Source organism: Emydura macquarii, unplaced genomic scaffold (genome assembly GCF_026122565.2).
Source record: "Emydura macquarii macquarii isolate MOO-44397 ecotype Brisbane River unplaced genomic scaffold, CSIRO-AGI_Emac_v2 contig_2417, whole genome shotgun sequence".
Lineage (NCBI taxonomy): Eukaryota > Metazoa > Chordata > Testudines > Chelidae > Emydura > Emydura macquarii.
The window spans coordinates 2615714-2630274 of NW_027132554.1; the positions used below are offsets into that span (position 1 = coordinate 2615714).

The 14561-nt window shown below is 49.9% G+C and overlaps 1 protein-coding gene across 6 annotated transcripts in view; it reads left to right on the forward strand.

Annotated features, from left to right (window-relative positions):
- FKBP15 (FKBP prolyl isomerase family member 15) overlaps positions 1–12958 on the forward strand; it is a 53798-nt gene extending 40840 nt beyond the window's left edge. For all 6 annotated transcript variants that reach the window (XM_067561545.1, XM_067561548.1, XM_067561546.1 and 3 more), the window contains 10 exons: positions 213–384; positions 1990–2126; positions 2423–2578; positions 3441–3593; positions 4065–4157; positions 4733–4858; positions 5398–5505; positions 7051–7784; positions 8389–8479; positions 9934–12958. In XM_067561545.1, coding sequence (XP_067417646.1) covers positions 213–384; positions 1990–2126; positions 2423–2578; positions 3441–3593; positions 4065–4157; positions 4733–4858; positions 5398–5505; positions 7051–7784; positions 8389–8479; positions 9934–10011 — 1848 coding nt within the window. In that variant the 3' untranslated portion in view covers positions 10012–12958. The remainder of the gene's footprint in view (positions 1–212; positions 385–1989; positions 2127–2422; positions 2579–3440; positions 3594–4064; positions 4158–4732; positions 4859–5397; positions 5506–7050; positions 7785–8388; positions 8480–9933) is intronic.
- The last annotated feature ends 1603 nt before the right edge of the window (positions 12959–14561 follow it).

The window sequence follows — 14561 nt, forward strand, 5'->3', positions numbered from 1 at the left end:
TGCTGCAGCAGGCCTCAGCTCAATAGACACTGCTTCATCTTTGGCCTGTAACTTCCACCAAGCTATATCTCTAATGGAGGAGGGTGTCTGCCATCTAGTTATGCAAACACAGCATGGAATCTGCGCTCCTAACACTGCCCTGTGAGCCAACTTTTGGAAAGCCCACTTCAGTCCTCAGGTGTTCTGATATTTCCCCTTGTTCTGTGCGGCAGGTCAAAGTTGTAGAGGAGCTGGCAGCTGCTACAGCACAAGTCTCCCGTCTGCAATTGGAGCTGACTGCTCACCAGAAGAAGGAGATGGACCTGCGTGCAAAGCTGACTACAGCCCTGCAGGAGGCAGAGACGTATGGGGCGCAGCTCAACAAACTGCAAGCACAGCTAGCGGGTAAGGAGTGGGATGGGGATGGGTTCTGTTGCGTAGGTTACGGTCTAGTTCTCTGTTAACTTGAAGTCAGCTATATTAATGACCTTACCTCCATATTTCAATGGCAGCAGTTTTCATTGCCAAAAATGATCTATTTAGCCTGATGTGCCTTGGGTTTCAGCTAGAGGGGCCAGCTAGGGGAGAGAAGGAAGCTCAGTCTCTAGAGGCGAATCAGTGCTTAGCCTCCCTGCTGAGACAGCAAACAAAAGGGCCAGGTAGGATGGCCTCTGATGTGGATGCCTTCCTGTTAGGTACTGGACTAAGCCTGTCCGATGACTGCTCCTGGTCTCTACTGAGTTAGATGAGATTTAAACTGATATACTAGTGGTTCCCTTTCACCCACTGGGGGTGGCCCTGCCAGAGAGTACTGAAGTCCTGAGTGGGTCGTGTAACTAAGCCCCAATCACAACTGGGTCAACTAGTCCATCTTCCTCTAGCACCACTCAACTGAAGCCAGTTCGGCTGTGGAGTGCAACCCAGGTTCAAGAGGGGAAGTCAATAAATAGCGCAGAGGCAGTGATTAGTTAGGCATAAAGAACTACCTGAGTTTGGACTGCCTGTGAGATGCACCTGCTTTCTGACCCCGGCACCTCTTGGGTGAGCAGCCTTAATGAAATACCGCAGTGCAGAATATGTGGACTAAGCTGCAGAGCCTTCATAGCTTCCGATGGCAGGGAGCAGGAGACAAATATATCCTTTTCTCTGTCTTGATGAGCTGACATTTTAGATGAATAGTAGCCCATAAATGGTATCATCAGTCTTCCTCTGGCAGCATAAACTGATCACCAGACGGTGTCAAAAAGAAAGCTCCTCTTCTCTCCATACTTAACACTGCACAGCAAAATGCAAAACCAAAATTTGACTGAAGACTTCAAAGTTTTTGCTGCTTTTTTTCCCTCACCACTCAGTCTCCTGAACCCTCCTTGGTACCGTCTGCCTGGCAATGAGGAAGGAGGGCTATACACAATCTGGTCTGTGTGCATTCGTGGCTCATTGACATAGATGGGTAAAGGGTGCCTATTTTCTATGGCGCATTCGAGGCTGGAGGAGCCGACAGAGTAAAATGCTCCGAGTTCTTTGTAAATGTTCCTCCAAGAACAGGTGGTCCTCTCTGCTTTCCTCTTCTCCCTTTTCTATCAGGCCTGAATTAAGCTCCTTCGTGGATAAAGACTTTGTCATGCACACCAGTGGCGTTCTGCAACTGGGTTAACATCCCAGCATTCATTGAGATGCTTAGTAGACATAGTCTGCAAAACAATCACCAGCTAATGCAGACTGTAGTAACCAAGTTATTTTCCCTTCTTGGTGAAATCAGTGATTGGAAAACAGAAAAATTATAGATTTCACCTTGGCTCAATTCTGTGCTTACCCAGAAAGAATCAGATCTGACCTTAACTTTTTATTTAGCTGAAATGCTGTTCTTGGCAGATTCTGCCTCATCTGGTTAGAGCCCCCTTCTAAAAACATTTCTTTCCTCAGCTCTTGTGATGGGCTGTAAGTTTTCTCCTGTTCAGATTAATCTGAAATATGAAGTGCGGAAACCCACAATGAGCTGTGTTCTTGCAGAGCTTCAGGGATCCTCAGAAGATACTCAAGCTAAATTCAAAGCTGAGAAGCAGAGTCGCAGGCAACTGGACCTGAAGGTTACGGCACTCGAGGAAGAGCTAGCGGACCTGAAAGTGGAGAAAGAGAATCTAGAAAAGGTAGGCCCAGGCACCTGCATTTCAGGGGAGATGACCGTTCCAGCTGGATGCTAGAACTTAACCTGGTGTTTCTGCTTTCATGTGCGCATCAGGCAAACCAAATTTTGGATTGGCAACTCTTTCCCTACAAATGACACCGTTTGGAGCATTGGGAGTGCACCTACGTAGATTTTAAAGTTTCTTATACAGGAATGGCAGTATATAACAGTAATGACACTGAAATTGCCCAAGGGGATGAGATGCTATCTGGATGCAGTCCAGACCTGTGCTCAGCTGTTCTACTGTCTATGTTCCAGAACCTTGCTGAGAGGAAGAAGAAATCCCTCCTGGAGAGAAGCCAGGCTGAGGAAGAGGTGGACGAGATTCGCAGGTCCTATCAGGAAGAACTGGACAAGCTTCGCCAGCTCCTGAAAAAGGCCCGGACGTCGACTGACCAAGCAGCGACAGAGCAGGTGAAGGGAGCTCCTCCTGTTGGCTAGGTTTGTGTGAGTTCTAACTGGAAGGCCAGTTGATTGTAGATAGAGCTTTAGCCAATGTGTATTTACTATCAGTTGCTCAGTGGGTGAGAGAATGAAGAAATAGCCCCCTGCTTCACTTAGGGGATTAGTGTCCAGTGCTTCTCCTGTGGTTGGTTGGCCTGTGTTGGCTTTGTCTTTACCTCCAGCTCCAGGATTCTTACCAATGACGCCAAAGAAACTAAGTGACCCAGGCAGCCAGGAAACTACATTAGGTGGTAAATCAGGAAGTCTCCTAACTTCAAAACAATGGGCTGTGCTTCTGAGTTTGGTCCTCAGCCAGCTCTTGTGTGGCTTTAGGAGCAGCCCCAGTCCTGATGGGTTCAAATCTTGCCCTGCTTGGTCTTGCAGAGCAAGTGGCGCAGTGATCAGAAGGTAGCCAAGGGACTCTGCCTTGTGCCAGCAGAGCAGAAGAGTGGAGCTCCCTTTTACGTAGTCCGGAGCGGGGTTGGGGAAAAGTAGAGTTGCCCAGTTACCAGTTGTTGGTAGAGGGAAGGGCGAGCAGGGCTCCATTGTTGTTGGGGACCCTTCAAATCCCCACAGCCGCTGGTGAAGCAAGGGGCTGCAATCTGAGTCCGACTTTCAGAGCCGGCATTGGAGAGTTGGCTTGCCATGGAGGATGGCGTTGTGCTTTGTGTGGCAAGGTGGGGAAAGATAAGACACCAACACCAGGATGGCAGAACTAGGTAGGAGAGTTTGCCTTGCTCTGGCCCCACCCCAGAATTCTCTGCTCATAGGAGTGGGTGTAATTGTAAGGGTTTGGTAGTTCCCTGCTACCAACTTGTTACTTCCTCGACAGCTGTTGCTCATCCAGGCAGAGCTGGAATCCCAGTGGGAAGCAAAATGTGAGCGCATGCTGGCCTCTGCCAAGGAGCAGCACGTACGGCAGTACCAGGAGGTGTGTGAACAGAGAGACTCCCAACAGCAGCGCATCACCCAGCTGGAAGAGAAGGTAGACTGCCCTCCCTTGCTAACAGAACACAACAGGAGGCATAACCACTTGTCTATACACTCCCTTCTCCAGCTCCTTCCTACATACTGTTGGTCCTTCGGAAGCAAATGGGAGTGGTGTGGTGGGGAATCATATATCCCGTAGTGCTCTGCCACCTTGGTGTGCTTGTGTTCTCAATGTCCTGGCGTCTCAGAGCAGACACGTGGCCCTCTTGGCTGCAGGATGTGGCTGGATGTTGCTCCCGTTAGCTCCTGGTTGGTTGGGATTAATGCAGAGGCTGGTTGGCTGATTAGCAGGTTGGTTCTGTATGGGACAGAGAAGGGGCATGCTGACCTGAGAACAGAATCAGCTAGCAGGAAATGCTGCGACTGGTGTCCACTGAGCATGGCAGCCTTTCTAAAGGGAAAGGTCTGAGAGGTCTGGAGGGGATAGTAAAAATGCATCTCTGCTGATTGTCTGTTTGTCTTTCAGCTCTCCACTCTGAAACACTCGAGAAATGTTGAGGAGCAGAAACTGACCGTGTTTCAGGAGCAGCTGGAGCAACTGGGACCAATCAGTGAGAAGGTAAAGGGAGAACCTGAGGCCAGCCCTCAGTGACGTAGTCTTTTGACTCAGGCCACTGACGTTGTCCCACTGGAAGAAAGGGAGAGCTTTGTGTTGCTTCCAGTGGCTGATGTGGGCCGAGTGATGGGATCCAGTCCTTCTCCTGCTAGAGAACGCTGCTGCATAGCATCTCAGTGCAGTCCTGCTCCCTCCTTGACACCCCCGGGGAGGGAGTCCACAAGCTCTTTCTTCCCAGCATGACTTGTTTTCCCAGAGGCAGGGGCGATGGTGGCTGTTGCTGGACCAGTTCTGAGGGAGTTTTGTAAATGCCTCAGATAGTGAAATCCTGCATGAAGCTGCTTTATCGGGAACAGGAAAAAATTGCAGCTCGTGTTCTGTCTGTTAGGAGCTCTCTGCACATTTTAGGCTTTCATTTAAAAAAGCCCTCCTTCTCTTGCGAAGATGATCATGGCATTGTGAACAGATGTGCTGCTGCCACTCACCTGTCGTACCGCCCGCTGGGCTCAGCAGTAGCATGATGTGAATGTCTGTGAGGACCTGCTGAGCTGCTCTGACTTCCTGTTCTCCCTTGGCAGTATTCAGCCTTGCAGTCCCATGTTGCTGCTCTGAAGACTTACTATGAAGAGCGTATCCGGGAGCTGGAGAAGGGTTCTGTACTGGAAAATCAGGAGAGATCTCAGCTTGCAGACTCCACAGAAGAGGTGAGCTAGCCCAACCAGGATCCTCTGTTTATCCTCTTCAGAGAGATTCTCTACTCCCTGCCTCTTTCCCTAGGGAAATAGTTCAGGGTAGAGAGTTATTTATTAAACACACTCACAGTGCCTATCCTTTGAGGAAAGCATGCCCAGAGGATGAGCTTGTACTCCTCCTATCAGGGGCCTGCTGGGGGAACATGCAGTGTGCCTCAAAGTTGTGACCCCTCAGCACAGATTACAACTTCTTAAAAAAAGAGCAAAACTCTTGCTCCCCATCTCCAGTTCTGGAGTGACGTGCTGTTTGACTCTGACCCCCTGAACACGCTAACGCTGTGACTGCTTCTATTTTGTGCAGCTCTGGCAGTCTCCAGGCCTAGAGTGCCTGAGGTGAATGGTGCATTCTTGTCAAGCAGAACTGCAGCCCCTCTCGGGCCGGCCATTCTGCTGTCTGGAGAAGCCTCTGATCTTGGTTTGGTGGCCCTTTCTTTCTCAACACGTTACAAATGATAATACCATATTTATGTGCTCCTCGTCATTGCTCTCAGGTGAAGAAGATCATGAATGGGGTATTTCAGTCTCTGAGGGGAGAATTTGAGCTGGAGGAGTCGTACAGTGGCAGAACAGTTCTTGGTGTTGTCATGAACACCATCAAGGTACAGTACAGATGGGATACAAACCAACAAAGGTGAGACTGAGGCTTGGGCCAAAAGAGCACATAGCCTCTAGCCTGAGTCTGGAATAGTGTGAAGCGGTGGTTAGTTACCATGATGAAAAGGGTACTGTAAAATAATGGGAGGAGATGCAGCAGAGAGGGACAGGAAGATACAGGAACCTCTCCTGCTAAAGAAACTAGGACAACTTGCTTGATATGCTCGATGTTCTTGTTGAGCTTTCACGAGGCAATAGAGCACAGGCTAAATAAGACAAGCAGGTTGAATTTGATTTAATATCAAGGAAAACTAGGCACGAGAAGAACTTGGAACGTGTCTTTAGAGTGTAAAAACTACCAGTGCAGCAATGCAAGCTGCCTCTGTGCTGCTAGAGGAAGTGGATCAGTTGGAATATGGGGATTGGAGGTGGGGTACCTAGCTCAGACGACTGAGTTCCTGTGCGGCTTTTTGCTGACATAAGACGCTTGCCCTTGCCCATCCCAGGATACTTTAGAAAGTCCACACGGTACTTTTCCAAAACCCAGTTGCTTACTCTACCCACTCTTCCCTTTCCGATCAGCTTGACAGCTGATTCTGAGGATTGTTTTAAGTCTCACCAAGGAAGTCTCAGAGTAGGGCTTCGTTCATAGCAGTTGTCTCATTTCAACAGTTATGGCGGAAACAGTTACCATTATAAAATAGACTTTGCCTTGGCCCAAAATCCCCCCCACTAATCATAGCAGCATTGTTAGACTAGATCTAGGGCTGCTGTAGAACTTTTACACAGCCGGAAGTGAATGAGACACATGCGTCCTGTGTTGGCACTAAAAACGGGGAGTAGGGAGCTGAGAGCATTGAGCATGAGACATGACCTTTGACCGCCAGGGCACTGACTCAGTCCTGAACAGGCCACAAGGTGGGATGAGTAATGGCCTGTGTAGTGAGAGTAGGTTGACAGACACACATCCACTCGGTGGCTGGCTTGTTGCCAGAGAGGGTAAAGTCGGAAGTTTCCCCTCCCCAAAGTGCGCTTCTTGAGTTGGTTTCAAGTCCCACTGGGTGTGGGAAGGAGGGAGGGAATGCGCTGCTGCAGCCCATGCTGTGTAATAGGACACAGTGTTGCCTCGTGATTAGAAACACGGGCTTGGGAGTCAGGAAATGAGTTTTAATTTCATCTCCCCTCACCCCCAAGAACACAGCGACTTGCTATGTCCCAACTGCCTAGCCTTGGTTTTCCCGGTAACGCACCGCCTGCCTTTTCGGGGAGCAGGACTGCTTGATGCCTGTTAATGGCTCATGCCGTCTTCGAAGAGTCCAAGTGCAGTTGCATTTCTACCTTAGATAGTTGCCTTCTGCAAGAGTGCAGGATCTGATCTGGAAATGCCTTAAAGGCCCAGCTAGTACATAGACCACTCAGGTGCACCTGGCTGGATGATCCTCTTCCATATTAAAGCATCAGGAAACTTTCCGTCCTTCAGTGGAGCAGCAGCTGTTACACTCCTCTAGTGATTAACACGCCTTGCCTTCTCCTCTTCTTTTGTTTTCCAGACTGTAACACTGCAGCTGCTCAGCAGACAACAGGAGAGGCAAGAGAGCAACAGCGAAGAGGATGAGGATCCTAGAACTGGAGAGAGGAAACAGGAAAGCCCACTAAAAGCAAAGGAGGACTGTGAAAGTCCTGTCCAGCATGAGCCAGCACCAAGCACTGAGCCAGCAGATGATTCATCTGCTATTGCTGCTCCTCCCCGATCTCCTGAGGAAGGGTGGAGGACCCAGAACGTTACAGCGTCAGAGGTGAAGCTCCAGGAGGTGCCTGGAGAGCAGATCTCCTCTGTGTGGGCTCAGCCAGTAAAGCCTGACCAAGAGCTGCTGGATCCCATTTCTGAGGAGGATGTAGACTGTGTACTGGCTCAGCAAAGGCAGGCAAGTGCTCCCAGTAGGACAGCTCAGCATGAAGACAGCTCACAAAAAGCAGCATCTGTTCAGGCAGAAACTCCAGAGCCCTCTATTCTAGAAACCAAGCCAGACGCGATGGAATTGGCCGGGCCGACGGAAACCCCTGCCACAGAGCACAAGACAGAGGAGCCCGCAGGAGGGGTGGACCCTCCGCCTCTGAAAAGTGCAGAGGGAGGGAATGGTCTGGGAATCCCAACTGCACCCAGCTCTGAGACCGGTCCCAGCATTTCTGATGTAACACCCGAGATGGCAGAGAAGGGTCTAGCCAGCGAGCACGAGACTACAGAACCCCCCAGGCTGGCGTCTAGCCCCACACAGGATTCCAGGTTAGTCGTGCTTGGACAGTGCTATGGCTACAGTAGCTTCTCTCTCAAGTTCTCACTCTTGTGCTCCTGTCCATGCAGCTGCCCTTCCACTGGGGTGGGCCAGCCGTCTGGCAGCTGGGGCGGCTGTCCCGTTGGTGCAGGGCAGTGTGCGCGGAGCTGGCCAGCCAGTTATGGTCTTGTTCAGAGCAAGTCTGGACAATGGTGGCTAAAATGCTAGCAGTGGCAGGTGTCCAGACTAAAGTAATGCTGCCTCCAGTGGAGAAACAGACGTGTTAGTGTGGCTGAGACGTACAGGCTAGGCTAGGCACTAAAAACTGGGCTGTCGGCACTGTCATTGTCCCTTGTTTCTAGCCAAATCAGTAGCTTCCATTGCAAAGCTGTCATCAACAGCGAGCTATTGGAAAGGTCAGCTCCAGTCTGAGCTCTTTCTTCATGGCCACCTAGAGGGTAGGCCAGTTACTTTACTGTATAAGCCCCCACTATCATCGCACATCGGTGAGTAGCATGTTACTGCCATGCAAGCCAGAGTGGTGCAGGCAAATTGCTCTTGGCTTCCTTTCCCACAGTGAAAATTAGCTTCTTTTCATTCTCTGTCCTTTTCTAGTCTTGCTGAGGACAACAATGACTTGTTTAAAGTTGCAACCCACAAACGACTAAAGCCCGGCGTTCCACCCGACGAGGACGAGGAAGAAGTGGTAAGAGCGTGGGGTGTGATCCACAAAGCAACTTAGGAATCAAACTCCAGAACTAGGCATCTATGTCCTTGTGTGCGGCACCACTGCAGTCCGAACCCACTGGGACCTGATGACAAGCGTCAGGTCTGGGTTGGTAAAAACCCCTGGACCCTCTCAGAGTTGGGTCAGGTTGGCTGTCCTCCTGCCCTTGGGGTTGGGTGACAGCAGGAGCAGGGCATGCTCTCGCCATCCTTCACCACCGCTGTGCGCTGCAGTCAGGGGCGTGCCAAAGAGTCACAGCACCTCTTCTCCATTGTGCACGCTGCAGCAGGGGGCAGTGAGCCGAAAGATCAACGCTTGCAGAGCCAACACATGCAGCTGCTGCCACACCAACCCTAGGGGCAGGAGACAACCAGTGGCAACAACAGCTTAGGTTCAAGGGAAGTGTCAGGACTGGGTTGAAAACAGCATGACTCTCTTGGGCTCGGGTCAGGTTGGGCGTAAAAATTAAGGGAAACTCCTGCTTGACTGTCACCTAACACTGTAGGTGCCTAACTTTCTGCTGTAAAAGTTCCCTGGGCACCTGAGTTCTAGCCCTGGGACATGTGCACTGCTGCTCCCTCTGGGTGTCCGGACACCCATCTCCCGTCTGAGCCCGAGGGTGCTTCGCAAACTGGGGAAGACACTTGTCCGCCTACATTATAGTGAGGCCTGTTCCAGTAGGTGTGCTCAGAGGCTGTCTGCTGGGTTAGGTCGCATTCAAAATCTGGGAGGCGGTGGTGTTGGTGCTCACTTGATCACTTTCACCCCAGTGATTAGAGCGTTGCCTGGGGTGTAGGAGAGCAGAGTTCAGTTCCTCTCCCCCGACACACACCCCTTCCCCCCCCCCCACCCCCCAAGCATTTGAAGAGGGATCTGCCACCTCTCAGGAGAGTGCTGTAACCACTTTCAGGATACCGGGGATCTCATGTTTGACTTCTAGTAGCTTCATCTCATCACAACTTACACACCCTACGTTTACTTTAGCCCCGCTTAGTTAGGTTTTGGGAGACCCAAATTTGGGGCTGAACTGGAGGCTGTCCAGTGAACCTCTGGGACATTGCATAAGGGATGAGCTACACGTTCAAAGGTAGTGACCACCAACACCACCTGTCTGACAGGTCAGCACGAAAGTAGTGAGATCACTGGGGTCAGAGCTAACTTGCTGTAATGATGGCACAAGAGAATCTTGTGCAAGGGACATCTAGGGGATGTTAAGGGTCCCCTAGCCATATTCTGGGTCTGCAGACCCTCCCCACATGATGGCTTAAGCCACCATGCTAGATAGAGGAAGGCCATCAGCTGGGAGGTTTCCTGCTACTGTCTCCCTGGTGACTCGTACCGAGACTGGTACCACAGAACCTGGTAGAAACAGCCAGTAGCTGGGGATCTGCCAACTCTAATAATCTCACCCTGCTGTCTGACTGGGCTTTCAGAGCATGAAAGGGCACCCTCCTCCGACCCCCCTCTTTGGAGATGACGATGATGATGATGACCTGGACTGGCTGGGATGAAGAGCTGGAAAATGATTTGGACGTGGCAAGCAGGCCTTTGAGCTTCTCCTTTGGGCAAGTGGCCTTTTCTTGAGCACATTTTGCACTTACCAGCTGTATTTCCATGGGATGGGAAGGGAACAGCCTTGGAACGCCTCTCCAAGCTCCTTGGGCGGCAAACTGACCGGGGCTGGAAACAAGTGACTTCACTGCTGTGCAATTGGACCCAATCTCGTTGGCCTGATAAACTTGCCCATAAGCCAGGCTAGCTGAAGCAGCCAGCCGCTCTGCCTGCATGTTCCTGCTGGTGTCATTTTGTGTGAGCCATTGATTCGGTAATCTGGAACTGACGAACTTTGTAGGCAGCTTTGGAATAAGCAAATCTGGCAGGAGACAGTGACTAAAAACAGGACCAAGAAAATTGCTCCCCCGCCCACTAACATTGATCCTAAAATAACAGACATGGAATTCCAAAGATCTGTGGATGTCGGACTAAACCCTTGACTACAGACACTTCTGGATCCACTTCTAGGGCGTCGCATTACGCCGTCACAAACACGCTCACCAAGCATTTGGATGCAACTGAAAGTATATGAAGTAGGTTAATCAGAGTATTTCCTGACCACGCACGCCTTGTCCAAAGTGAAGGAGTTGAGGCAATGTAGGCGTGGAGTGTTGACCACAGAGCCGTAGAAAACAACAGATGGTGCGGCCGGAGCAAAGGGCTACTCTGCAAAGGCTGTGATTGCATCACCGCTCCCTGGAGCTGTGACAGGTGAGAACAGAGCGCCAGGAGAACGAATGCTTCGTCAAATATAGAAATGCAGCTTCTAGGAAGTGCTTTATCAAATAGTGTTGATCATTGCGAGACGTTAAATCCCTTTACGCCCCCTCCCCCCACTAAAATGAGAGACACTGAAATGTTACAGTATGTTCATGTGTGTCCAGTGTGTTCTGAACGTGTGCGCCAGCCAGCACGTCCTGGGAGGGCAATCCGCAATCCCCTGCCAAGGGAGGCAGCATGCTGGCTGGGGGTAGGAGCAAGGCTGAGACTGAGACTGGGAACCTTAGGGCTGAGCTGTTCCACTAGCCTGTCCAAACCACAAGCTGAAGAGGCGGCCCGTTGCTTAGCAAGCATACCGGTCCAGTGAAGCAGTAAGAGACGTGCAGCTAACACTGACTGGTTTTAACCTGTGTCTAGCCCTTGGCAGTGGTGCAGCCCTGAGCAGATATTTATCTGCACAAGACACCATTTGGCCTCCTTATCCTCCCTGCAAAGCTTGACCCAGTGAAACCCTTGTGTCCCACAAGCCCTAGCTGTTCGCGTTCCTCAATGGGCCCACCTACGCACCTCTCTCAGTGCACAGTCTGCTCACCCCGCCGTCCTTCATGGACGTCCATCTCTGAGGCAAGTTAGGTGCTGGGAGGCTGGCTGGGGTGCACCTTCCATTGGCAATAGGAACCCGCCAGTAACACAGACGACAAGATGTCAATGGGTCCCTGTCCAGACAGAGGAGGGAGTTACCCTGGGCAATCACTTGCCAACCTGCTGTGCCTTTTTTCCTCTGCTACTACCGGTGGCAGGATTGTAGCATAAACTGAACTGTTCAGATTAGATTAAAGAGGCGCTGTTAAATTATAGGTGAGGGTGTGTATATCTTAACTGGCTTGTTCACGACACCATAGGTTATTGGAACAGAGCACTTTAAAATCCAGTTTTCATTCTTTGTGCTCTGATTACTTTTGTTTTTTCACTCAGAATGTTTTGATCTTGTTCATTCATTTTCTAGTCATTTCACTTCCAGGTTCTATCCTGTACACAACCCTGCTGCATTTTGAGTAGCAAATACTGCACACGAGAGGAGGGAACAAATTGTTTTAAAAACAAACACTTCCACTTAAATTAATAGTATAATGGAAACTGTCTCTCTCTGTTCTATGTTCTGTGAACACTTTCACAAAATTATCTGAGCAAAATTTTCAAGTGTTCCTTTAAACACAGCATAACTTGTTTTAATTCAGGCAGTGCAGAGTACAAAACCTGAGTGAGAGCAGTGACTCACATACCCAGCTGCAGCTCTGCTCTCACGAGTAAGAACTGGATAAGCAGTCAAATTTAACTAAAAATATGAAAGATTAACTCCTGTAAACCAGCCGATGTACTGAAATGTAAACACATCTTTCACATAACTCCTCTAGCTTGCTGTAGAACACCCTGCTCTCAAGCAGAAGCTGTGTAAGAGCAAACACATGCACACTAGGTTTTCCAGGAGTCCCCTTCCTTGTGCTGGTCTCTATGCATCTGTCCTTTAAGTGTGGTCTTTGGAATCACCATGTCTGTGGAAGCTGTGTCCCACTGGAAACAGCACTAACTGTATAACAAATGCCGTGTCTGTCTCCTCTACAGATCTGATAAAACCTGAAAAATAAAAGTGCAATTAAACAAATCGTTCTGGATCACACTGTCTTTAATTAGAACTGCTTTTTATGTACGTGTTTGCAAAGCTCCCCAGCTTCGTTATCAATCCAAACAACTCATTTTATTCATTCTTTTTCAAATTCCAATGAAATTCCCATCAGAAAGGAGAAATGGGCTCCTGCCAGGAGGCCTGTCAAAGTCATTCAGGAGTTTCAGGAGGTTTCTCCAGATGGGTGAGTTAGCAGTTATGCAGTTAGCCCCAGGATCTAGAAGTGACTCAGTTGCTATAACCATCCACCTGCAGTTTCACAGAGCTCAGCATAATTGTTGCTCATCTTAACAGGCCAAGTTAATTCTTCCATCAACCTTGCTGCTGCCTTTTGAGTGTGTGAATTAACTACACCAATGGGAAAAACTCCTGTGTCCGGAACAAGTGTCTACAGTACAGTAACATAGCTGCAGGGCTGTAGCTGTGCCTCTGTGATGTAGACCAGCCGTTCCCAACCTGTGTGCCGCGGACCCCTGGTGGTCCACAAGGCTACTACAGGGGGTCCGCAGAAAAGAAAAACAACATCCTCACCAAAGAAATGTACAATTTAAAATAAATAATTTCATATCATTTTTAAAATTAACTAGTAGCATGTGGTGGGCCACGAAATGTTTGGATGTTGAAAAGGGGTCCACACACTCAAAGGTTGGTGTAGACGTAACCAGGCTTATAGATCACAAGGCCAGAAGGGACAACCGTGCTCCTCTGGTCTGACCTGTATATAACACAGGCCAGAGAACTTCCCTGAAATAATTTCTCTTTGAAGCTTGGTGTTTTTCTTAAACCACCCAGTCTTCATTTTAAAAACTGCCAGTGATGGAGAATCCACCACAACCCTTGGTAAATTGTTCCAATGGCTTTAAAAACCATTCTGCCTTGTTTCCAATCTGAATTAATCCAGCTTCAACAGCCAGCACTGGGCTCTGGTTCTACTGTTGTCGGTTAGATCAAAGACACATCACATGTGTGTTCCCCATGTAGGTACTTACACACCGTGATCAAGTCACCCCTTCATCTTTTGGTGGTAGAGCTCTGTGAGGCTATAAAACGTGGTTTCTAGTCATTCCCACAGCTATTCTCTGAACCGCTCTGATTTTATGAAATTGCAGACAGTGGAACTGGACCCAATACTGCAGGAGTGGGCGTAGTAGATCCATATACAGAGGTAATAAACCTCCCTCTGCTAGTCGAGATTCCCATGTCTTCTCTCTGAGGCCAGAGACTGCACTGGGGCACTGTAAGTGGATGGCAAGCAGCCATCCCTTGACGCGTCCCCGAGGAAGTAAATGGGATCCCAGCTAGCCTTGGTTGGAAATGCTGTGAAAGGCTGGAGGGAGCTAAGCATGCCCTAGACAGGAGGTTAGGCTCCGGAATACGGGCATTGATTTTGTTTTATAAGTAACTCTTCTGTTCCCATTAGCCTTCGTCACTAGCTCTTAAAGTCTGATCGTGGGTGATAAACCCATGGTTGTTTTCACTGTAAATACACCTTGGTGTGATGGTAATTATACAAAGCAAGGAACCCGTCTGGAGTTGTCATTTCCAGCTGCTGTGTGCATCACTCCCTGGGGCCCAGCACAGCTGGCATTTCTGTGAGCATGTGGTGGATACGGGGCCTGACGCTACAGGACAGTGCTTCAAAGGGGCGCGGGGAGTGGGGTGCACATAGCGGTAAGCTGCCAGGCACAGGAATGACTGGCAGAGCCGAGAGGCAGTGGAGTGGGTGGCTGCCACCCAGGTGTTATCAGGAAGCTGACACCCAGTTAAGCACCAGCAAGTCTCTCTCTCTCCCTGGAGGCGAGTGGGTATAAGGTGACACAGGCCTGAGAACTGTCACAGCCCCTTGTAACTCCAGCCCTTTTCACCCACCCGCCTCCCATTACACCCAAGGTGACATTAGAAGAGGAAAATGATTCCAAGAACCAGAGACTTTGCCAAGGCCACAGCAAGATGTGGCCTCAGGCCCTGATGTGAGGCCAGTCTGCTAACCCGGTGACAAATCTCTGCCACTGGCTGCCCTTCCCACGTGAGATGGTGGCTGCAGTGCCCCCAGTCACATGTTGGTATCGAAAGCAGAGCGCTGAGCTTTCCCAAGCCGTGTCG